The following is a 24961-nucleotide window of genomic DNA, read 5'->3' on the forward strand; positions in this document are numbered from 1 at the left end:
ACATTTGGGTTCCAGCCACTACTTCAGGAAGGAGAGGTAGGACAAGAGTGGAGTCTTCTTCAGGTCACCCGCCAATGAAAGCAGAGCGTCGCAGGCAAGTGAAGAATGGCGGTCACCTCTGGTTATATTAAAAAGACTGAGGCAAAGCAATCCAAGTTGGAACTTCAAAAGCTTTCATTCATCCTTGAAATATCTACTGAGCAAGGCACTGTAAAATAAAGAAAGATCAACCAGACATAAATTCTGTGCTTGTCAAGATTATGGTATACCAAAGTAAGAGTAACTTACTAGAAAGTTAATTCAGGCCCCAAGTGGAAGAAAGAACATGAAACTGGAAGAATGTGAGGAAATTACTTCTTAGCTGGGTTTTGTGGAACAGCAGGCAGGCAGAAATAGAGAAGGAAAACCAAGAGAGAAGAAATATCATGGACAAAGCCTCAGAAACAGAAAACCTCTAGACACTTAGAAAGAACAGCTGGTAGTCTGATTTAGCAGAGGGGAAAGTTAGATGTAACCCATGGGGACTTTCCCCCCAAATGGGAGATAAAGCACGTCTTCTCCAGCTTGTCTGTGGTTAAAGCATTCCAAACACACAGAAACTACTGATCAATTTTGCCAAGAGCAAAAATCTTTCTAAATTTGGAGAATTCCAAGCTGTCTGATCTGTATACTGAATCCTCCCTGCAATTAAGAAGCTTAAATGATTATCTTCTACAAGAATTCTCAACCTCAGCACTACTGACATTTTGGACTAGATAATTCTTTGTTGGGGAGTGCTATCCTACATAGTAGAGGATGTTTACACAGCATCTGCAGCCTCTATTTACTAAAAGTCAGTAGCACCCCACCCACCTCAACACCAGGTATAATAATAAACAGTATCTCCAGACATTCCCAATATCCCCTGGGAAACAAAAACTTGCCCCTGTTGAGGACCACTGGTCTACCCTTAGTCTGTGTGTCAGATGAGTGTTCTCCTTGCATAGGTAGCACTAAAGTCAGAGCGGAACAAGCCCTAGTGTCAGTTTCCTTACAGCATAAAGCCTATGTCACTATTACAAAATATAGGTAGGACATTTCTTACAACTCTATTCATTGTTATAATAAAAACCCAAAAACAGAATCATAAACTCCCATAAACTGATTTCTAACCAACTCTTCCTGGCACAACATACTTAAGTTTTTCACATGAATGTAAATAGCTACTATACCTTCCACACATCCTGATGGTGGCAAGAGATACGACTCCTTACTGTCATGTATTTAACATTCATAGTAGTGATGTAATTAAAGAAACTCTTGGGAAATAAATAGTTAAAAAATTGTGAAAGACAATTTCTGGTTATGATGGTGGAAATTAAGAGAAAATATTGATATTTAAGAAAATGGTTCTCAGTGACAAAAAGACTTAAGAAACAAAAATGACTAAAATACTAAATTTTATGCATGTCTTTTCACATTTTTAAATTTAAAGGGAATGAGGGTGGGGAGGGGGACCTGTATGTACAATCCTATAAAAGTATCTATTACTTTACCTTTATAAGGTTTTAAGGTAAACCTTAAAGGTAAGGTAAGGTAAAATCCTTTAAAAGGATTTTTAACTGATTCTTTCACTTAGCATGTTCACCATTTCTCCTTCAAGATTGAACTATAAGGAACAAATGTCAAAGTAAGTATCAAAGGTCTAATGTCATTCTGATAATCACAGTAGGTACTTGATGCTACAAGGAGAAATCAGACCGTGATAGTGGGAGGTGAGTTCCTTCACGTACACTTTCAACAGTACCTTTAAAAGAGTTGAAAGCAATTAAGCAATTCTGGTTAGCATTTTACTGCCTGTTAACAATATATTTCTTATCCACAAAATTTAGTAGGCAGTCATGGTCTTTTGAAGGAGTCGTAGAAAAAAATTACCAAATCCGTGGATAACAACTTGGTGATAACACTCTCTTTTTTATTTCAAAGGTGTTCTTGAATGGCCATTTTGGACAAAACTGGTTGTGGTGGCCATTGGCTTCACGGGAGGTCTTGTCTTCATGTACGTACAGTGCAAAGTCTACGTTCAGTTATGGCGCAGGCTGAAGGCCTACAACCGTGTGATCTTTGTGCAAAATTGCCCAGACACTGCCAAGAAGCAGGAGAAGAATTTCTCGTGTAATGTAAACACGGACATCAAGGATGCCGTGGTGGTGCCTGTGTCACAAACGGGTACAAATTCACTGCCATCTGCAGAGGGCAGCCCCCCTGAGGTCATACCGGTGTGACGGAACCAGTTGGGAGTTTCTTCACTGAAGAGTATCTTTCTAGCCCTTAGCCACTACACATGACAGAAGTGATCCTGAATTATTCACTCCCTTTATCTTCTCCTTTCTCCTACTGACTCATCCTTCCTTACGTTGCTCAAAAAGGAAAGGACCAAAAGGCACCAATGTCCAGGATCCCACGAAGCAGTCCAAAGTGTGATACAGAAATGTGAAAAGTTTGCTAAAGGGCGATTTCTAAGACAATTAAGAACCAATGGAGTGAGGGATGCTTTCAGGCAATGACAAAAGACTAAATGGACACATGCGTCTTCACGGTAGCAGGAGAAAGTTTAAGAATACAGACTTGAATTGCAATGTGTATTTCTTCTAAGGCCTTGTAATGTTAACTCTCTCATCTGGAAATAAGAAACATACTTGGTTTTAAGCTTGAAACTGTCTGCATTACCTTAAGTCATATCAGAAGCAAACTTGGAGGATGCATATTTTGATATTTATACTTTGACGGCTAACAGATTTTTATGGCTATAGTGGAGTCCAGTTGTTTTAACAGATGCATGTTTTTAAAATAGATGCAATATACATTTGAAGAGATCAATACTTAGAATTATGTTTAAATCATGAACAAAGGATCTTCAGAGTTTTCTGGGTGTGATTAACACTGCTAAATACCTACAGAAGTTGAAATCAACTATCAGGTCCTACATTTTATCTGGTCCCTCTAAAACAGTGTTGTCCAACAGATATATAATGTGAGCCACAAATGCAGGCCATATCATATGCATACATTTTAAAGTTTCTAGTAGCCCCATAAGAAAAAGTAAAACTAAGTGAAATTTTTAAATTTAACACTAGATATCAAATTATCATTTCAACATGTCATCAGTATTAAAAATTGAGATATTTTACTTACAACTTTTTCTTATGAACCAAGTCTTCAAAATCCAGTATGTATTGTATCTTTACAACATATCTTCATTTGAATTAACCATACTGGATAACACAGCCCTAAAATTAGAGGCAGAGCCTTCACTTCATTGAACAATTGAATATTTTAAAAAACAACAGCTCTATTCATTCTTTTATTCAAAGTCACAAATGTTATAGTTTTATTAAGCACTTACATTCATCAAATTAAATATCCTGAGTTAGGTAAACTTACCATTTCTCTAAAGGGTAAAAAAAAAAAAAAAAAAGTAGGGAAGGATGAAATAATCTAACTGCGGCGAAGTTCTGAAATTACCTTGTTTGCTACTATGAAGCACATACGATAGGGAAACAAAAATTAAGTATTTTTGTTAGGTCAAATGTGTAAGTTTTTTTTAAACACATGTGGTATCAACTTGACAGATGAGTAGTTATGACTAAGCATTTATACTCTGTTTGAAAAAGCTGACAACATTTCCCTGCTCAGCTGGGAAGTAAAGATATTGAACAGATTTTGTGATAAGTAATAAACTGAGTTGTTGAGGTTTGACGTACAGCTGATTATTGTGCTCCTTGGATATTCATGTAAAACTGAAGTGTGGATGATAGATTCTGCAGTGAGCTAGATTAATGATTATAGATTTAGTGACCTGTCAAAGAAAGAGGTTTTACATTTTAAAAGGTGATTTATTTTTGTTATCTGTCATATTTATTATTGTGAAAAGGCAACCGTGATGGCCCTAAGAACCAAAGCATGGGTATGGCATTGCACAAACCTGGGTATCACATTGATGCACTTTGTAATTATCAGTGTGCTTGTTCTTAATGGATTATCATAGGAAAAAAGTAAATAACCTTTTAATGAGGAGAAAGATGGTATGAATATTAGTAGTGGCTGACAAAGTCCAAATAGTCCCAATTCCTAGAAATAAATAAAAGGTAAACAATGTCAAGTGTGTGTGGGGGGGTGCAGTGTCCGTGGGTGATTGATTTCATGTATGTACATGAGAAAAGTGTTAAGGTTTTTGGTCAGTCAGGAAACAAAAGATTTAAAATACATCTTTCTTAAAACTTATTGTTGTGGAAGGTATGGAATAAAGGCACAGGGAACACAAAGTTGAAGTAACTAAAGTATACCAAAATTTCTGCACAATTAAGGGCAAAAGTGTTGTAATAAAAAATTAACGAACTTTAAACAAACTAAAATTTGTATCAACTTCCTCTTAAATTTCTATTTTAAAGTTTTAAGATAATTACTCATGAATAGAAGCTTTGTGTGATTTAACCATGGCATGTCACCCAATAGATTAACCTTGACTCCATTTTTGTTAATTTCCCTAAGCTTTTTACTAATCCATTTTTACTGAAGCTTAGCAATGGCAACATGTTGTTTACACATATTCCTTGGGGGGTGGAGGAAGGGGTGGGAGGGAATCTGTTACCAGCAAGCAATGAAATGTTGATGTCTCTTTTGTCTGCTCTGGAAGGAAAATGATTATTTACCTTAATAATCACTAAAAATACTATTTAAATTCTGTACAAATCTAAGCATGATTGGGAAGTGCACAGCTCATTTCTCAATGGGAGAGGATTGGCTAAAGTAGGCCTTGTTTATTAAGGGTTACACCTAACACTAAGGAAACATTTCTAGAATGAAAAGATCAGCATTACTGTCGTAACAAAAAAATATGATAGTGTTTGTTTTAAGACCCTACCTAAATTCTCAAAATTAACTTGTACAGGCTTTGACTTTCTTGTAATGAGAATATAATATATATAGGTCCCTAGCAGGTTACAGTCAGCTTTTTATTCTGCAATTATTCTTCTGAACTTTATAAACCCTGATCTCCTGAATTTAAATCTTTTACAAAGGTTTCCTACAATGGCTGTTTGTGGTTCAAACAATCTTAAATAACTACATGCATTTAAAACCTAATGTTGATTTCTTTTCAAATTCTGTGTGGCAACTGCCCTTTCAGTGAAAGGATTTGGCTTTGTGACAATACTTATGTGGACTGGATATACCCCTCAAAAGCTACGCTTCAGGATGACAGTGTTTTTGAAGCATGTTTACCTGCTCATGTAAGAAAATGGAATTGAAACAAAGGACTGAAATTGAAGAAAGAATGACAACGCAATTCTGTTAAAAACCTTGGCTTTTTATAATCATGCATCTGGTAGTATCAATACCATAAACCACAGACATTTATGCTGTTAATTTTTAAAAGAACTCTCACTTTCATTGTATCAAAGATTGAATTGTAAAGGAATGAAAGTCCAGTATTTTTTTAAAGATTGAAGTCCAAAAGGCAATTAAGGTTGAGAACACACACAAGTAAAACAAAAATGAAAAAAATCAAAACAAAAATGATCCAATCAACCTGGGATATAGCAATGGAGACACTGAAGAGAGGTATATATTGAAGGAGTCTTTCAAAGTGCCCCTGGATTAAATCTCACTCTGAGCTGCTATTACATGTGAGTACTGCCCCAGAGATAGCCTCACTTATTTTGTTTTGCAAAAGGTCCCTGGGTACCCCTAAAATATCTATTGTTTGGCTGGAAAATTAGCTCATTACAGCAATGACATCATTAGGAAACTGTAATTGTCAAGGGGGTGTGGTGGGGAAGATTATTCCATTTGCCTGACAGTTTACCTTTCCTTATCTTGTCAATGAATATTTTGGAACAAAGTAGAGCTCTTTAAACTTATTATTCATTATTGTAGTTGTTATATAATAATTATGTAGGACTTACACTTTCATTAAGAAAGATAAAAACCTTTTTTTTCTTAAGTCAGCCCAAAGGTGCTATTTTACATATCAATACAGCTGAAAGGAAGTACTGTTATTTTGGGCTGCAGTGTTTCCTCCAAATCTGAAGCCCATTTTGAAATTGGATTATCATATTTAAAACAAACAAGGAAAAATTATTTTAACTGTGTGCAATTTTTGAGATTGAGCATTTGTACTTTTTTGGTTTTACCTAATTCTCTTGCATTAACAACTTACTGTTTTGTGAATAATGTGTACTGAGACAAATTAAGGAAAAGAAAATAATTATCTGTGAAAGAAAGACTTTGTATATTAAACAAGTGACCTAAATTTTTGTTGTGGTTTCTATACTCTTTGCCTGATTTACCAGGATTTTGGCAGGTTTGTATATGCAACATTCAAAAATGCTTGAGCTCTTAAGATTTTATAACAGTCTGGGTGTTTAAGCAGGTTCTGAATATATTCATAATTACTTTAAAGCCAACACAGGCTGACTCACCCTAATATTATAGAAAGGAATAAAGAGGTATGTTAGCAAGGGAAATCCAATGGAAATAATCTAAATAGACTTTCAAAACTTGTTAAAAAAAAAAAAAACCTAGAAGAAAAATCACAATTGTAAAGAAAAGACTTTCTCATAAATAAGGCTTGGATATACCAAAGAATTTAACCACATTTCGCTACTCGGAGATAATAAAATAGTAAATTTAAATAATTTCATACATTCTAAATAATAGAAGAAAAGACTGTGGAATCGATTTCTAATCTATAATGTTTGTTTGCTGATAAGAGAAGAAAATCCCTCTCTCCAAAGCCCCAACTTCTAAAGCTGAATTCAGGGTAAACTGACTGCCTAGCCCAAGGCCACCTCCAGGTCTTTTTGGTAGACTAAGAGTATGAGTTCATTCTGCCTAATTGGATATCCAAATTTACAGTCTTCTCCCACCACGTGAATTATAACAAATACTCCTGGATCACAAATCATTGTTACTGTGTGTTCAGCTAATGATCCTAAAACTGGGAGCTAGGATAGAGATTCCAAAGGAAGCAAGAGAATGGGGAGAAATACTTTAACTTAGGGAAAGGGCAATGCAGGCAGAGGGAAAGATAACCACAGTCCCGACTGGTAAGCATCAAGCAAGATTCAGCTAGTAAACAAACAGCAAGCCCTTGTTAGAGTCAGAGTTTCTTACTTACAGCGAGAGCAGAAAGAAGAAAACCTCCCAGTAGCCCCATGAGTCTTGTCCCAAGGAAAGACACAAAAAGAGGGAGGCATGAGAGATGAAAGAAGACATGATAATGCAACAGAACTGNGTAGCTAAACAACTTTGTGGCCTGCAGCTAGGCCCTAAAGGGACTCCAAATGGGAGTCTCATACTTCATCAAAATCCAGAGGCAAGGACAACTGTCTCATGTCCTCTCTGGAAAGACAGGGAGGCATACATGAAGTAGCCCATGGTAGTTCCTCCCATGCCCCAAATCCTTGAGTTCTAGGAAGTTCATGGGGCATCATTCCAAGACTCAGGTTAGCCTGAGCCAAGCCTGGCCTAAGTGGATATACACAAGGTCCTCAGGGTGCCAGCAGAGCTGTTCCACAATAGAAAAGAGCGTGGCCATTCTAGGAATGGACAGAAGGCCTGTATATCTGAAGTACAATAAGCCAAGGGCAAGTGGACACAAGCTGAGGTTGGAGAAGCAGTCAGGAATCAAGTCATTTCAGGCCTCTTTAGCCACGGTAGGTCATATGCATTTCACCCCAAATGTGATGAATGTCAATGTAGGTTCAGCAGTTGTAACTATGTCACTCTGGAAGGGGGTGTCGATAATGGGGGAAAGCTGTGCATGTGTGGGGACAGCAGATATAATCTCTTTACCTTCCCCAAATTCTTATGTGAACTTAAAACTGTTCTAAAAAAATTAAAGTGTTTAGAAACAAAATTATACCTACCAAATAAACATACCATTAAAAAAATTGATGGAATGATACTTTAACAATATGAACACTGGAATGGCATATTATAGTGTACATTTTCCAAAATTCATCAGCAACTCCAGAGAATGGATTATGAGGACCAAGAATGGAGGCATGAAGGCCAGTGAGGAAGCGAATTCACAGGTAAGGCCTGGTGCCTCACTCAGGTAAGGGCAAAGAGTGGAGATGGCCTGACATGTACTGATTTGACTCTCTTTTTGAAAACTGAACCAGACCTAACTAAATTTAATTGGGGAGAGTATGGAAGAGAGAAAGTGAAGAATCAAAGATGATTTACAAATAGTTGTGAGAAATTAAGTGAAAAACTTGGGAGAGATTCAAGGTTCCTGATGAGATAATAGGGATTGGGATCCACAACACAAATAGGAGTATTTGCCTCTGAAAGGAGAAAAGCTGCCATATCCATAAAATGGAAGGGAAGGGAAGGGAAGGGAAGGAAAAAGAGAAGGGAAGGGAAGGGAAGGAAAAAGGGAAGGGAAGGGAAGGGAAGGGAAGGGAAGGGAAGGGAAGGGAAGGGAAGGGAAGGGAAGGGAAGGGAAGGGAAGGGAAGGGAAGGGAAGGGAAGGGAAGGGAAGGGAAGGGAAGGGAAGGGAAGGGAAGGGAAGGGAAGGGAAGGGAAGGGAAGGGAAGGGAAGGGAAGGGAAGGGAAGGGAAGGGAAGGGAAGGGAAGGGAAGGGAAGGGAAGGAAAAAGGAAAGGTAAGGAAAAAGGAAAGGAAGGGAAAAAGGAAAGGAAAGGAAAAAGGAAAGGAGAGGAGAGGAAAGGAAAGGAAAGGAAAGGAAAGGAAAGGAAAGGAAAGGAAAGGAAAGGAAAGGAAGGGGACAGGAGGGGGAGGGGAAGGTAGTTTCTCTTTTCTCAGTGATGTATATAAAGTGAACAGTTGGTTGAGGAGGCAAATATTAAAGTTGAGCTAGAACAAATGAAAAAGTAATCAAAATTATCTCAAAGTTGGAAAACGAACGTGTTACAGGTACAGAGTAAAACTGCTAAGCAGTATTGAGAATCCACTTGGATGTGCAAACATCAATGGAAAAACCTGTCTGACATTCTCCAGGAATGCTGAGCTGCTTGAGAACGACAGGTATAAAGGAGACAGATAACTCGGGAGTGCTCCTCAGTTTGAGTTTTGAAAGATGAATACTATGCAGTCAGGGGCAAAGGGATTGAGCATGTGACAGGAGGCAACTATAAAACCCAAATCTAAACAAAACACAAAATCTGAAAACAGGAGATTGGTGGTGCACAATGAAAGAATGAAGTCAAAGTACAGAACTTCGGCAGTGGAGGGGAAAGGAGATAGTAAATAGAGAATAGAACAGTCACAGTTTATGGGAGTTTCAGGTGCTGATAAGTCTCTTGGTGTGGTCACCGAGAAGCCTCTGAATGGAGTGGAGAAAAAAGTTACAATTTTAGATTTGTTAACCACAAGGGTCCTAGCATCACTGAAATGATTAAGACAGAAGAGAAGAAAATTGAGCCAAGAGCTAAAGTCTTCAATGAATGAGGAGAAGGTTCTTCTGGGAGGTAAGATAATAAGGAAAGGAAGACAGTGATAGGGCTTAAAAGGGAGAAGTGGAAGCGGCAATAGAGAAAAGAGGACACTTGTCTAATCTCCTGCTCCTGAAACGCAGGCATAGAAGAGTAGAAAAAGCTTCTATTTGAGGTGACAGAGTCCTAAGGAGACATCTATGTCGGTGAGGAAAAGAAGTGACTAGGTTATCTGGAAAGATACCACTGTCAGAGTTAACGACGGCGTCTCTGAGCTTAGACATGTACCATTAGCTCATATCCATGGAAGTTCCACTTACTGTTGACAAACTATGGCAAGCAGGCAAAGTCCAGCCTATTTCGTGTATGGCCACAAAACTAAGAATGATCTTTACATTTTTAAAGGGTAGTAAAACATGCACACACACACACACACACACACAGATATGCAAAAAGAAACTACATTTGGGCTGCAATACCTAAAACATTTACTATCTGGCTCTTTACAAGAAAAAGTTTACCTCGTTTACAAAGAACTGCCAGCAAAGTGAGTTACTTTTACTCTCTTCCACGACCATGGACTGTGGAAGCCATCTTACAAGATGGTCTACCAACCGAAAAGAAGGAGCCAAACAAAGGCAGCAAGTTATCCCTGCGGGGGGGGGAAAAAAAAACATGTTCTATAGAAAATGATTAAGGATATCCTTTAAAAGCAATATTCTAACAACAAATTGTCTCTTAGGCTACTCTGGTCCAGCCAGCAGTAACATGACTATTACTGTCATGACACAATTATTACATATAATGATATATAATAAAATTAGGAATTATAATTATTATCCTAAATGACAAAGTAAATGCATCCATTCAACAAATACCTACCTATTTTAGTTCCAAGCAGGGTGCTTATTCTGTTTTTTGCTTTGATGGTACAGGGAAACCCAGAACAAATGGTTAAGGGGGAGCAGGATCTGCCATTTTCACAAGTTATTTAGTATGTATAGTCAGTATAGTAAGACTTTCTAAATATCAGACCAGATATAACAGTTTTCCATCTCTTTACTGTAATTTAAGATTCAGCTTGGCAGCTCTTTCTGCCCACAGGTCCTGCCCCCGTGCTTTAATAAAATCACCTTTTTACACCAAAAAAAAAAATTCAGTGTTAATAGCCATTTTGAAACAAAAATGAAGCAAAAAAAAAAAAGGACATTTTCCACTGACTAAAGAGACAGGAACTTCCATAACCATAAAACCATAATTTTACAAAGATTACTAAAGAAAAGCAAATTAGCATCAGTTGAAACACTGGAGACGAATAATTGGAACTTTAAGAAGTGAAATTATGGAAATAAATTTTATTTTTAATTTTCAGTAGTAAAAAAAAGCTGTAACATCTTAAATAAATTGTTAACAAGACTTAGTTGATATCTAGTTATAGCATCGTTTTACATTTATTTTCTTGAAAATACTCAAATACACTTGCATTGTATCCTTTAGAAAATAGCCTAAAAGATAACTGCATTTAACAAGTCCTATAAAGAACATTCTAACACATTCATGTTCTTCATGATACTTGAAAAACTGAGTTATATGTCATTTACTGTATCTCTTAGAAGAATAACACAATCGCAATAACTGATTCTTTGATCTTTACTTGTTTCCACAGATAAAACCTATCATTTTTCATGAGAAAGCAGAAAATATACAAACAGAAAGAGCTAACCTGCAACCGTTTATCAAAAGGTAACAAATTAAGTGTGAGAGACTAACACCACGAAAATAGTCAACATTTTTTCTTTACCATTGAACTCTGGTGCAAAGATAATAAAAATAATGTACAATCCACCAGTGTGTATTTGTTCCATACCACATTTTCCCCTATCTTACAAGGAAAGAAAAGAAGTTTAATTTAAGAGGAAGATTAGTGGAACACTATTACTGAAAGGCAATTCTGCAATCACCACTGCTCAAGAAGTATGCATGGGACCCTTCCAGAAAACATGTAGCTGTACATACCCCACAATGTGACAGTAGGTGATCCAAGGTGAACATGAAAAGAATTAAAACTTTTTTTTTTTCCTTTTTCAGATCACTCCCTATGCTCGGGAAATTCAGGTTAAATGGATCTTAGACTGTGCTTTTATTTCATTATATCTCATTCAGCAATAAATGAAAAGCAACACTTACTTTTTAAGTGAAAATCATAACACTTTTTGAAACCGTAAATGGGATTTTCATCATGAAAAAAGATAAGCTACTTAGCAAATTCTTGTATCTAGACAGTTATTTACCATAATCAGTTCAAATATAACTTAACGTTCATATTATTTACTTTCAACTGAAATAAAGGACAATTAGGCCACTGCAGTCATTTCCTCATCTGAGTCACTGGAGTCATCTTTTAGCTCCAATTCCCCTAAATCTTTGTCTACGGTTATAATAGTTTTCTTCTTGTCTACGGTTATAATAGTTTTCTTCTTGCACTTCTTGGGAACTGCATCATTAGCACAAATTTTTCTCATTTTAATGGTTGGCAATTTCTTCAGATCAAAATCCCATTCCCTAAACAAAAGAGAGTACATACAGAGGATTGCTGGGGTGCGAGATGGGGAAACAATCAGTAGTTAAAACTCTAAAAGCAGCAGAACAAAGCTTATAAATTTATAGTATATCAAATGCACTAGAAACAAACAATATAGATGCATTAGGAAAAAAAATGTCCCAAGAACTGAGGTCTGTAGCAGTAACTGCACACAGATTCCTACATATCCAAAACTTTCAAAAAGCAATTCAGGAAAATATTAGACAGAAGTTACAAGGAGGCTCTGTTCCATTCTTTTATTCTCCCTAACCTGAGTCTTCAATCCAGCCATATGCTATCAAGAATCTAAAGAGAAGGAACTAAGACACCTGGGTGGCTCAGTCAGTTAAGAGTCCGACTTCATCTCAGGTCATGATCTCATGGCTCAGGAGTTCGAGCCCCACATGGGGCTCTGTGCTGACAGCTCAGAGCCTGGAGCTTGCTTCACATTCTGTGTCTACCTCTCTCTCTGTCCCTCCCTCGCTCACATTCTCTCTCAAAAATTAAAATAAGTGAAAAAAATTAATAAATAAAAGTATGACCTAGATCATATCTGGCAAATCTCCAAAATGCAGTCAGAAAAGATTTTTCTTTTCACACATGGTGGTAAATCACAGTAAGTTTCAGAAACCAAAAAACATGTTATTGTTACACCAGAAAATTCAATCTTTCAACCACCAGTCTAGTTCTCGATGACTTAACCTTTTCTCTGGTATCACTTTCCAGTAACCATCTTTTCTGAAAGAACTCTGAGCCATCAAGTCTATGGCCGTTAGGGTATCTTTCAAAAAGTACAGATTGGGGAAGAAGAGTGAGCACAAGTTCTTTTAAGTATTATATTAAAGTATCTAAAAAAAATTTTTTTAATAAATAAAAGCACCATGTCACTATTATTTCAGTGTACGTCAAGCGTTTCAAAGAAACACAATTTAGGGAAAGCCTTACTTTGTCTGATAAAACAGAAAAGGTAAAAGAAACCCTTGAGGTTTTTTTTAGTTCATTAGAGCTAAGTTCAAAGTTCTAGGTTCATAAGGGAAGAAAGTTTATTTCTCATGTATTTTACATGCTGTTTCAAGGAATAATAAAAAAGAGACACACTTACCTAAAAGTTTTCAGATTACCTGCATTTACAATGTCTGGAATCTCTAGGAAAGAAAACAATTTATATGCATTAAGCAGTGTTCTTTAAATTACAACACTTCACAGTTTCCTTGTTTATTATCTCAGATACAAAAAAGGGACAGACAGCAAAAACATCCAAGGCAAAACAAAATTTCAAAACACTGCTGTAATGCTATATGAAAAGTAAGTTTTCGAAGTATAAAGGGCTTAGTTTAAGAAGATGATTTATTCACCAGCAACACTCCGTGACTCTGGAGGAAAGACTGTGGCACACTTGAAACAACACTGGATCTGAGGTTTGGGGCTGACTCAATCACCAATACATGTTTGACCTTGGCCATGTTCTGTTAACCCTCCAGCTATATGGTGAACAGACTTTAGAAGGAAAGAGCAGTAACAAAGACATCAACTGGGAGGCTGTTACAATGGTACAGTTGAGACAATGGTGGCTTGAACTAGGGAGGTGTTGACAGTAGCAGTAAAATTTATCAGATGCAAAATATATTTGCTGATGAGGTGGACAGAGCATGGAAGTGACTAAGGGCTTCCAACCTAAACAACTAGACAGGTGGTGATGTCACTGCCTGAAATACAGATCGGGTGGGAGGAGCAAGTTTTGGGAGAAAAGCTGGACTTTGCTTTGGGACGGGTCAGGTCTGAGATGCCTGTAAGACATTCAAGTAGAGGTTTCGAGAAACCCATCTTTGATAATGCAAGTCTGGAGTTCTAGGGACAAGTTAGGGTTGACAGATACAAATTTTGAAATTATGGGCTTGTAGATGGCACTTAAAACCACACACTGAATAAAATCAATTAGGAGTTGGTATAGACAGATAAAAAGAAGAGGCCCAAAAAAATAAGAGACCTTGGCCAATATTTAGTTTGTGAAGAGGAAGATTCAATTTAGGACACTGAAAAGTCTCGGTCAGTCACCTAGAAAGACAACTAGGAAAGGGCTGGGTCTTCTTTATCAAATGAAAAGTGTGACAAGAAAATGAAATGATTGATTCTGTATCAAATGCTGTAGAAAAGCTGACTGAGTGAGAACCAGTGCCCAGTATAGCAACTACTTGCCTTAGCAACTTAGTCATCAGTGACCAGTACTGTTAGCTGAGTGGAGACAACAGCTCATGAAAGTGGTTCCACAGAAAATGGGACATGAGGAAATGGAGACTACAAGCGTAAACACATTTTACAAACTGATGGTGACTACTCCATGAAAGGGACACGGAACTTGTTGAAGCTCTCCCTCAACAAGGTATTGTGTCAAGTACTTTTATAAATGAAACCTCATGTGACTTTCAAAACCTGTGGACATAGGTACACTATTTACTGCAATGTTTAAATTGAAGAAAACAAAGCTGGAGAGGAGGATTTAAATAACTTGTCCTGTTTTACAGTAAGCTGCAAGGGTTTAAATCAGATCTATCTAGTTCTAAAGCTATTTTCTGTTATTTTTTCAGTTAAGAAACTCACTTCTTACAGATGATGAAGAAGAACTGCCAACTACTTCAGGGTTTTTAGTGTTACTATAGTGTAGGTGCCTGACATTAAGCTTCTGATTGTCTGGACATCCATATCAAAACACCCTTCTCCAATGAAAACCTTGCCAGCTGCATGACACAGCTGCAGCAAAACAACTAGATGGGAAACCAGGCCACCCCATCTGTGAAAGTTGGTTCCCTTTTAGAAAGACCTTACCTGGGAAACAACCACTCGAGTGATGCCATTTTTCCCTTCTTGCATCCTACCTCCCACTGCTGTGTTTCTAATTCGCCAATAAAGAGTGAACCTGTGAAACCCTTGGCACCTCACCTTAGACCCTAATAAAGGTAGAGCTCCAGGTCCACACTCCCTCTCTCTATATTCGACCTCCCTGCATGACCCTGGGTGTGCTGTGGACCCTCCAGGACCTGTAATAAATCTTGTTGTTTCCAAAGTTCCCTGATGGTTATTACTGAGGCGCATCATGCAATCCTAACAAGAACCACAAAACCTGGCCCCAACACAACACTGGCTCCGGCTGGGGAAATGCCGCTGGGGGCTCACCCCAAGTACTCCGTGCAGGTGGGTGCTTCAGGCATGTCTAGCAGACAGCATCAGTATCAACAGGCTGGGGCCGACACAACAGTTATCCACAAGCTATTTCCTTTAAGGTCCTATGCTTCAGTATTACCAAAATTTAAACCTTTAATTTGCTATTAAGTATTCTGTTCATACTACACTTTTTAAGTAAATCCATGTACTATAAATGCCCTAACATGGACTAGGAATGGAACGTGAATGAAGGAATGTTGAGAACCATGGCAAACTTAGGAATATATGATCAAATCCAAAAGGGACACCTGTTACTCCACTATAGTGGATTTGTGTCGCCAGACCATTCGACTTCTTAAAAAGAAGCCAGAAATCTACATTTTTCATGTGCAATCACCAGATTTTTTCTACAATGACAATTAAGAAGCCAATCAAATACCATCTATAGGCCATGTTGCCTCTGCGTCATCAGCGTCTGTGGGCTTTGCAAGCCTTAAAGTACCCTCATTAAGTGCTTTTCTTCCAAAAATGTTAGTAAACTAATAACATATAGAAATGCTACAAGCTAAGAATGAATATTCGATTTCTATAGTTTTTCAAGAATGAGTACAACCCATATAGGTTGGACCTGCAAGGATTAAGGCGACAGGAAGGGCACAGCACCTACTCTAAAGAAACTCAGATGTAGCTGGAGATGGTCAAGTACTAATTCCACAAAAAAGCAAATGAGGTATGTGCCAGAAGGGAGAGGAAAGCTTTACTGTCACAGTAGAAAGATACGATGTCACTGTAACAACTGACAGTCTTGAGAATGTAAGAAAAAAACTGAATTAAAAAAATTATTTGATATACTCAACGAAAGAAAGGAAATGAGAGGAAGAAATTCAAAAAATTAATTAAATTAAATTCAAAAAATTAACCAACTGAATTAAGAAAAATTAAGTATTTGAGGGGCGCCTGGGTGGCTCAGTCGGTTAAGCGTCCGACTTCGGCTCAGGTCATGAACTCACAGTCCATGTGTTCAAGCCTCGCATCAGGCTCTGTGCTGACAGCTCAGGGCCTGGAGCCTGCTTCAGATTCTGTGTCTCCCTCTCTCTCTGCCCCTACCCCACTCATTCTCTGTCTCTGTCTCTCCAAATAAAATAAAGACATTAAAAAATTTTTTTTAAAAGTAAGCATTTGAAATTAATTACAAATCTGATATGGCTATGTATTTTAGAAAGAAAAAAATCACAGAAAACACACCAAGGCCGTATCCTTCATACTGCTGCCGCTCACGCTCCATTGTCTGCTTGATGACTGTCTCCCGGGAACAGTGCCGCCTTCCTTGCCTGTCTTTGATGCTGTTATGTAATTCAATCTGCTCTAGTTCACTGTTGAATCGATTTAAATACCTGAGAAATAAGAAAGCAATCTGAATTACAAGTCTGTACATTTGGCTGACATTACTTCATTTAAAATATAAACCCCAGCCTTCACCTGTCTTCGAAATTTTTGTATTCCTCTGAGTTCCTCGAGTCCTCAGCCTTCAGACCCTTCCTGAATAACTCAACCATTTCCAAAATTTCAGCAACCAAATCACCGCCTGCTATTCCAAGTATCTACTCAACTCCAGATCCTCATATTCAACCGCCTCCTGGACATCTCCATCTGGATGTCCCATGGAGGCTTAACACATCAAAAGTGCATTTATGTTCACCCTGGTCCCCCTCACCCCCCCCACCAGACCTGCTCCGTCTCTTTGGCTCTCTACCTCAGGAAATAGTACAGCCATCCACCCAGTTGGCCAAGTGAACAATGCAGGTGTCCTCCTTAACGCCGCTCTCTCCCTTTTATGCCACATCGAACTTTTCACTAAAGAGTGAGACTTTCTACCTCTTTAATATCTCTGGAGTCTTCATTCCTCTTCACCATACTGCTACTAATGATGCAGAGACCACCATCATCTCTTGCCTGAATTGCTTCATCTGCCTCCCAACAGTGTCCTGGCCAAAACCATGCCCCTCGGTATCCATCCTCCCTCTCACTGCTGTGACATTCCTGAGGTTTAAATGTGACCATCTCAGGTGCCTGCTGTAGAAAGCTTCCTGTGGCTCCCAAAACTTCCTTTGATAAAGTTACAATGATACTTGAGGTCTTTAATTAGTTGTACTTGCCACAATGCCCTCTTTGAACCTGGTATTAAATGTCGGGCAGATCACTAAACATGTTGCTCTTACCTCTGCTACTGTTCTCTCTGCCTAAAGGCTCTTCAGCTAACTTACTGCAATCTGCTAACTCTCACTCTTCAGGTCTCAGTTGAGACAATATTTGCATTAGGAAACTTTTCCTGATCCCCAGGAACTGGGTTAACTAACACTCCCAGGCTCAGAAAGGTTACAAACCTACTAGAGTGGCTAAGCCAGTGTGAATCGTAAAGCCTTTTAGATAACAAAGTCCATTTACTCCTCTATAAATCCAGAATAGAACTTTGTGTCTTGAAGAACCAGGATGAACAAGTCCTCCTTTTCTGACATTTACTCATAACATGCCCAGTGTTTACCTTTCAATTAATTCACAAGCATCTTTCTTTGAATAGCCTGCTTTTTGAGGATCAAGGTGACTTTGAAACCACTGTAGCTTTTCACCTGTAACAACAGGTACCAAGATAGTTTAACACCATAAGTCATCACTTAAGTAATGAGTATTCATCAGAATTTTCAACATCAATGTGTTTAAAATAGTATCAAAACGTATTTCAATGTTAAATATAAAGGCTTGTGTGGGCTCAAAGATAATTAAGCCAGTTTGTCAGAAATCAAATTGTCACATTTTAATTTGGGGAAGAGACAGGGGTGGAAGAGATGCTTTTCTGTGTATTTCTTGTCCAGTAAGAATGCAAAATTCTTTTTAAAAAGAATAATAGAACATAAAGTTCTAAGTATTTCAAAAGCAAAGGATAGACCTTCTCTAATGAAATGAAACTTGATTAGATTAATGGTGAAGATGGTCGCTGCTGAACATTAAATAAGCAGCAGGCTCTATGTCAAGAGCTTTACAATCCGTAGGAGGATCAGTACATTATTATCCCTATTCAGAGATGAGAATAAGTAACCTGTGAGGGCCTCAAAGTCAGTAAATATACCAACCATACAAGAGCTTCCAGACACTGTGCGAAGATTAACTAACATTATCAAAGAGCTAACAGACCTCATCCTTATGAGTAAATCTGATGAGCAGGGTCATATTCGGTTAGAGTTCTCAAAATTACAAATCAAGAAATGGCCCTACCCAGGTATGGATGACCTACTTAGAAATACTATTCTATTAACTGAGAAAGCATTGGAGAGAAGTGTTGAAATAAAGCCTAAAGGTCATTCTTTTTAAGTCAGGCAAATAAGTAAAAATTTACTAACAATAAATATGACCCAAAAAAAAAAAAAAAAAAATTATGACACGGAGACATAAACTGAGGATGCATGTATCCATATCATTAAATATAAACCATTGTTTCCAAAATACTTAGGCCATAATCCTTCTTAATTCTAATCATTAGGGAGCTAGAATTAAACTTCAGAGATAGAAAAATAGATAGATATAGGTAGGTAAACATAAACTAAATCATTTCTGAAAACCTGAGTAGGTATTATTAACACTTTCTAAGAGCTCATGATTGATTTTACTTTGTTTGGTTTTAATTAAATCTGGTAAAGAAAGTTCACTTAGATAAAAATAGTATTTCCCTAGAAGAATCAAAAGAAAACTAGGCATATAGCAGAATTTCACTATCCTCTAGCCAGATGTAAAATAAGTAAATCTACTTACCAAGAAGGTTAAGACGCAATGCCTTTTCATTCTTCAACCTTAGGGAAAAAAGGTGCATAATGCGTTAGAAAATTTTCAAAGCAAGTTTTAAGAATCTGTCAAAAACAAACAAAAAAAACTGCCCACAGAACCTTAATTCAAAGATCATTCTTTTATACATATGAAATTAATTTTGATAGTGCAGAAATAATGAACACCGTGCTTTTCTTGTAAATCGTTGGAACAAAATGTTACTAGAAACTTTTCTTTAGCTCTTCAATGACTAATGACCAAAGGACACCTATAGAACAAATTAGCTTTGAAAACACAAAAAAAGGCTTGATTGGATTATGAATGTTCAGGTGGATAATACTCGTGCGCAAAAGAATAATGAATACTTTCTAGAAGATGGAATGCAGCCACTGTCACCTTTTAAACTTCATCAAGAATAAAACAGAACACTTACTTTTCATAATTTGAAAAGAATTATAATAAAGAACTCATCTATTCTCAGAAAACAGTATGGGTAATACATGATCCCATGATTGCTGGCATTCTAAATAATAACTGAGACCTTTCTTTCTTTTTTTTTTTTTTTAATAGTTTATTGTCAAATTAGTTTCCACATAACACTCAGTGCTCATCCCCACAAGTGTCCTCCTCCATGCCCATCCCCCCCTCCCCCCACATCCATCAGTCCTCAGTTTTTGTCAGCATTCAAGAGTCTCTCATGGTTTGCTTCTCTCCCTTTCCCCCACCATTTCCGCCCTTCTTCTCCCCCTTGTTCCTCCGTCAAGTTCCTCCTAATCCTCCTATACGTGCAAACATATGAGACCTTTCGAAGGCTAGTTTTTGCTACACTTTCTGCTACCCACTAGAGACGTAGCAATGACCAAAAAAACTACTGTCCCTGCCCTCACAAAACAGACCAGATTTATCCTCCCACTTTAACCAACGAGAAAACTGGGGAAATAAAATGAAGCCTTTTTAAAAAAACTTCAAAAAAAAATTGGGTACAGGGGCACCTGGGTGACTCACTGGGTTGAGCATCTAACTCTTGACTGCAGTTCAGGTCATGTTCTCACGGTATCTCAGTTTGAACCCCCATGCCAGATTCTGTGCTGACAACCCAGAGCCTCCTTGGGATTCTCTCTCTCCCGCACTCTCTGCTCCTCCCCGACTCACGTGCATGTGCACACCTACTCTCTCTGCCCCTCCCCCACTCGCATATACTCTCTCTCAAAATAAATAAATAAACATTAAAAAAAAATCTTAGGCACAGAAAGAGGGAAGATATATATATATATATATACANACAAACACTTACTACTTAAAAAGACAACCCAATACCAAAAAGGGCAAACGATTTTTTACAGATTTTTAATCAAATCAAAGACATACAAATGACCAATAAGCACATAAAAAGATACTTAATATCAAGTCATCAAGATGTACAAAATTAAATCATACTGGGATACCATTATACAACTATCAGAATGGCTAAAATAGTTTGTAAGAACTGATAATACAACATGTGTGAAAGGATATGGAGAGAATGTAACTCTTACACACTGGTGGTGAAAATACAAAATACTATCACTTTGGACAAAGCAATTTCCTACATACTTAAACATGATACCTATCATATGGCCACCAATTCTTATAACTTAATTTCATATAAACTTAACTTCTTACATACTTTTAACATATTCACTGTGTGACTCAGAAATTCCAGTTATAGGAACTGAAAGAAAAATGAAAACAACATCTAAACAAACATTGTACGTGAATATTCATGGCAGATTTATAATATCAGAGGCTGGCAAATTTATTCTTAAATGACCAGAGAGTAACATGTTAGGCTCTGTGGGCCATGTGGTCAGTCTCTGTCACAACTACTTATTTCCACAATTGTAACCTGAAAGCAGCCACAAATAATACAAAAGGAATGGACACAGCTGTCTTCCCATAAAACTTTTTAATAAAAATGCATCGCTGGACCTTAGTTTGCAGAACCTGATAATAGCCCAGTACTATAAATAATCCAAACGAACACTAACAGGTGAATGAATAAACAAACTGCATTTTCATACAATGGAATACTACTCAGTAATAAAAAATAAGGACAATATGTGAAATTATATGAGTAAATTTCATAAATATTATGCTAAGAAGCTGGCACAAAAAATTACAATCATTTCATTTATAAGAAACAACAGAAAAGACAAATCTCATCTATCAAAATAGAGAGCAAATCAGTGGTTCCCTGAGGCTATGGTACAGGGCAAGGATGGAGTGAGAAATGAACAAGGGAATCCTTAGGAAGAATGAAAATGCATATACATTAATCATAGTGGTTACACCAATGTTCTGTCAAAACTCAAATCTGTACACTGAAGATATGGCTATTTTACTGAATGTTATTTATATGTTAAAGTTGATTTTAAAAAATAAAGAATACTTCAGGAGCACCTGGTTGACCAGTCAGTTAAGGGTCTGACTTTGGCTCAGCTCATGAGTTCAAACCTCTGTGCTGACAGCTTAGGGCCAGGAGCCCGCTTCGGATTCTGTGTCACCCTCTCTCTGCCCCTCCCCGACTCATACTCTGTCTCTGTCTCAAAAATAAGCAAATTGTAAATAAAAAAATAAAAATTAAAATAAAAAAAGAGTACTTCATAACAAGGAAGAGAAAAATTCATTCCTTTCAAATAAGCCTAGAGGAAAGAATCTAGTTAGAAGTCAGGTTGCAATAATTCTGAATGAACTCAATAGAGGCCTGAACTAGAGTGGTATCGGTTGGAATACAGAAAAGTAGAGAGATTTGAGATTAAACCTCAACAGTACTTTTTCCCTAGATTTTTACTTATTAGGCTTAGTTTCTTTCTGTTAATTTTTCATACCAAGTCATTTTATTCTGGTATCTAGAGTTCTTTGCTGCTTACTCTGCAGGACAAGATATGACAGTATATACCAACAAAATATTGCTAAGCTCAGAAATCATAAAATAAAGTTAAAATCATGACATAGAATAGCCATTTGCTGTCTGTTAATTGTGCATCACTTGCAATGCACTAGTCTTCAAACCATATTAGTTTCGTTTAATATGAACATAAGCAATATTCCATATAGTCTTAAATCAGAGCATTCAAATACAGAAGAGGAACATGTCCGAGTTCTTAGCTGTTGCTATTAACTCTTGTTGTATCTTTAAGTAATCAGAGTCTATCAACACAAGTTAACTCGATCAACCCAGCTGGTTCTGGTTTTGTATCCTTCTATCACTAGTCAAAGCCAAACATAACAGATATCCTTCCTGATCTTCCCCTCACTTGTCTTTCTCTCTAAAAAGAAACCCGAGGAAGCAGTACAAAGAATCCTCAGTTCTCTGTACAAGTACAGAGACTGGAACTGTAAGCTGCCTATCTTTGTTCCCTAGAAAAACCAAATATCTTGGTAGGTAGTTAAGAAAAGGTGGCAGTATCTAAAATGGTCCCCACTGATTCTTGTGTCCTGAGATTAATGTCCTTCAATGTAGATGGCTTAGACCCAGTGACTTCTAACAAATCAAGAGCACAATAGCAATGGATGTCATTCTGAAATTAAGTTTCAAAGACTGTCTTCCATCCTGGCCACCTTCTCTTGCTCTATCTCAGAACCTCTGCTCTGTCGGAACCAAGTTACCATGCTGTGAGTGGCCCATGGAGAGACATGTGTGGCAAGGAACTGATGCCTTCAGCCAACAGGCAACCATATATGACTTGAGATCTGTCAACAGCCACTGAGGTAAACCTGGAAGCAAAACCTCTCCCTATCAAGCTCTGGGACGAATGTAGCTCCAGTCAACATTTTGACTATAGCTTTGTGAGAGACTGAGCCAAAAGCAGTCAGTTAAGTGGCATTGGAATTCTTGACCAAGACTGTGTTTGTTTCAAGCTGCTAAAATGGCATAATTTGTTATGCAGCCACAGATAATTAAAGCAGGATTTGATAACTGCTATTCATTACTCAGAAGGCACAGGCACTTACAGTTCAAGTTAAGTTGTACTGGTACCTTTTCTATCATCCTGCATACAGTTTGTTCCAAGAGTCTGAGTATCTTTCACCAACCATCTCCCCAAAATATGCAGCTCAGCCTTTCTGTCTTGCTGGAAGTACTACTCTAGTGCAGGTAGATCGGCAGTATTTTAAGATAGTACTTGTGATCATGCCATTTAAATTAAATATGACTCATGGTCAATGACGCTGCTACTCAAAAAACTGATATCTATGACAGGTGTAAGTCTGTTTCATAAAATACAGTAGACACTAATAAAACCGTACATTTGTTTGCTTCTGGGGCCATAATGGTTACAATGGTGATTTCTTTAAAACTTCTTTAAAATAAATGACAAAAATTTGTTTAGAACATTGTCCAAGTAGAAAAAATTACATAATACCTTTCAACTCTGTACTATAAAAATGGAGCCTTCACCAATAATGGACCCTCCTTTGATAGAATGAGTTATATAGCAATTAGCATGTTGTTCAGTTTTATCCTTCCATATTTCTTTTATAATGTTGATTCTGTAAATCAACGCATAAAATCTTGAATACAAATGAAAACACACAAAGATTCTAGGCTCACTGGCACAAGTACATACAGTGAACTAAAGAGCTTAGCCAAATTCTAAAGCCGTTATTTCTTAAAATATTGCATGTATACCACTGGTACTACATAAGCTGGTTTTTAAGATTCTTATGGACACAGAATTAAATCATCTTTAAGCAAGTTACATTTTTTTCCTCATTTTTCTTTTCATCCTCTCTAATGACATTACAAAGAAAACAAAACAAAAAAAAAAAGGAAAAAGAAAAGTTTAACGTTAGTTCATTTTACAAGTCTTGCAACCTTTGCCAAATCTTTTCACCAAGGATAAAGCAAGCATGCCTCAGGCTCAGACCATACAGGGAAGGCAACAGGATCTACTTGGTTTTAATACAGATCAAATGTGTCCTTGAATAAAAAATTCAAAAAAAAAATTAAAAAAGCTATGTAAGGAAAAAGGTTCCAAAAGAATATTAAGTTAGTAATGCTACAGGTCAGTGGTTCTCATAGTGTGGTCCCTGAACTAGCAGTAACAGCATCAACATTACCCGGAAACTTGCTAGAAATGTAAAATCCTGGCACTATCCCAGACCTTCTGACATAAAATTCCAGGCATGGGAACAAACTGTGTTAATATGCCCTACGTGTATTATACGTATACACCTGTGTTAATACGCCCTACAAGTATCTCATGTTCATCTAGGTTTGTAAAATACTAGTATTGATGGTAACAGAACTGCAAAATCACAGAAGTGGTAATTATGTCAAAAGTCAGCAAAATTCATGTAAGTGATATATTAAAGTTTGAAAAGTACTGTTTTAAAGCAATACTGCTATCATCATAATAACCTTTACAGGAAAAAAAAAATTGATGATACTATCACAGCACTTGTCTATTTTCTTCCAGAAAACATCTAGCCAAATCACTGTCAAACAGTTAACCCTTACTAAATATGCCTTAAAGTCTTGGGTAAGGAATTAATATATAACAATGAACATGCCGACTTCTATCAGCTAGAATGGAAAGGTATCTACCATTTATTAAAATGGTAAGGCTAGGGGCACCTGGGTGGCTCAGCCAGTTAAGGGTCCGACTTCGGCTCAGGTCATGATCTCACAGTTTGTGGGATCGAGCCCTGCATCGGGCTCTGTGCTAACAGCTCGGAGCCTGGAGCCTGCTTCAGATTCTGTGTCTCCCTCTCTCTCTGCCTCTCCTCTGCTCATGCTCTCTCTCTATATCAAAAATAAATAATAAAAACCAAAAAAAATGTTTTTAATAAAAAAAATTAAAAACTTAAATGGTAAGGCTATTTTAAAATAGCCAAAACGAGGACTTCCGTCTTTCTAACTTCATTTTAAAGAATTTCTTATTTGTTTCTACAACAGTTCCTGGGAACTCTCACAGGCCAAA

At 37.3% G+C, this 24961-nt stretch overlaps 2 protein-coding genes across 5 annotated transcripts in view; one reads left to right on the top strand and one right to left on the bottom strand.

Moving 5' to 3' along the window:
* The window catches only part of MARCHF1 (membrane associated ring-CH-type finger 1), a 553625-nt gene extending 547333 nt beyond the window's left edge, over positions 1–6292 (top strand). For both annotated transcript variants that reach the window (XM_077752739.1, XM_077752740.1), the window contains one exon: positions 1966–6292. In XM_077752739.1, coding sequence (XP_077608865.1) covers positions 1966–2264 — 299 coding nt within the window. In that variant the 3' untranslated portion in view covers positions 2265–6292. The remainder of the gene's footprint in view (positions 1–1965) is intronic.
* The window catches only part of TMA16 (translation machinery associated 16 homolog), a 51369-nt gene that overhangs the window by 11880 nt on the left and 14528 nt on the right, over positions 1–24961 (bottom strand). The window contains exons 3-8 of one of the 3 annotated variants that reach the window (XM_077752743.1): positions 18987–19024; positions 17725–17809; positions 16428–16576; positions 13126–13168; positions 9964–10094; positions 3254–3269 (exon numbers count right to left, since the gene is read on the bottom strand). In XM_077752743.1, the coding sequence (XP_077608869.1) occupies positions 10001–10094; positions 13126–13168; positions 16428–16576; positions 17725–17809; positions 18987–19024 (409 nt within the window). In that variant the 3' untranslated portion in view covers positions 3254–3269; positions 9964–10000. Of the gene's footprint in view, positions 1–3253; positions 3270–9963; positions 10095–10777; positions 12005–13125; positions 13169–16427; positions 16577–17724; positions 17810–18986; positions 19025–24961 lie in introns of those variants that run through there. The other 2 variants (XM_077752742.1, XM_077752741.1) reach the window with 2 other exon arrangements.

Source organism: Crocuta crocuta, unplaced genomic scaffold (genome assembly GCF_008692635.1).
Source record: "Crocuta crocuta isolate KB4526 unplaced genomic scaffold, BGI_CrCroc_1.0 scaffold346, whole genome shotgun sequence".
Taxonomy (NCBI): Eukaryota; Metazoa; Chordata; class Mammalia; order Carnivora; family Hyaenidae; genus Crocuta; species Crocuta crocuta.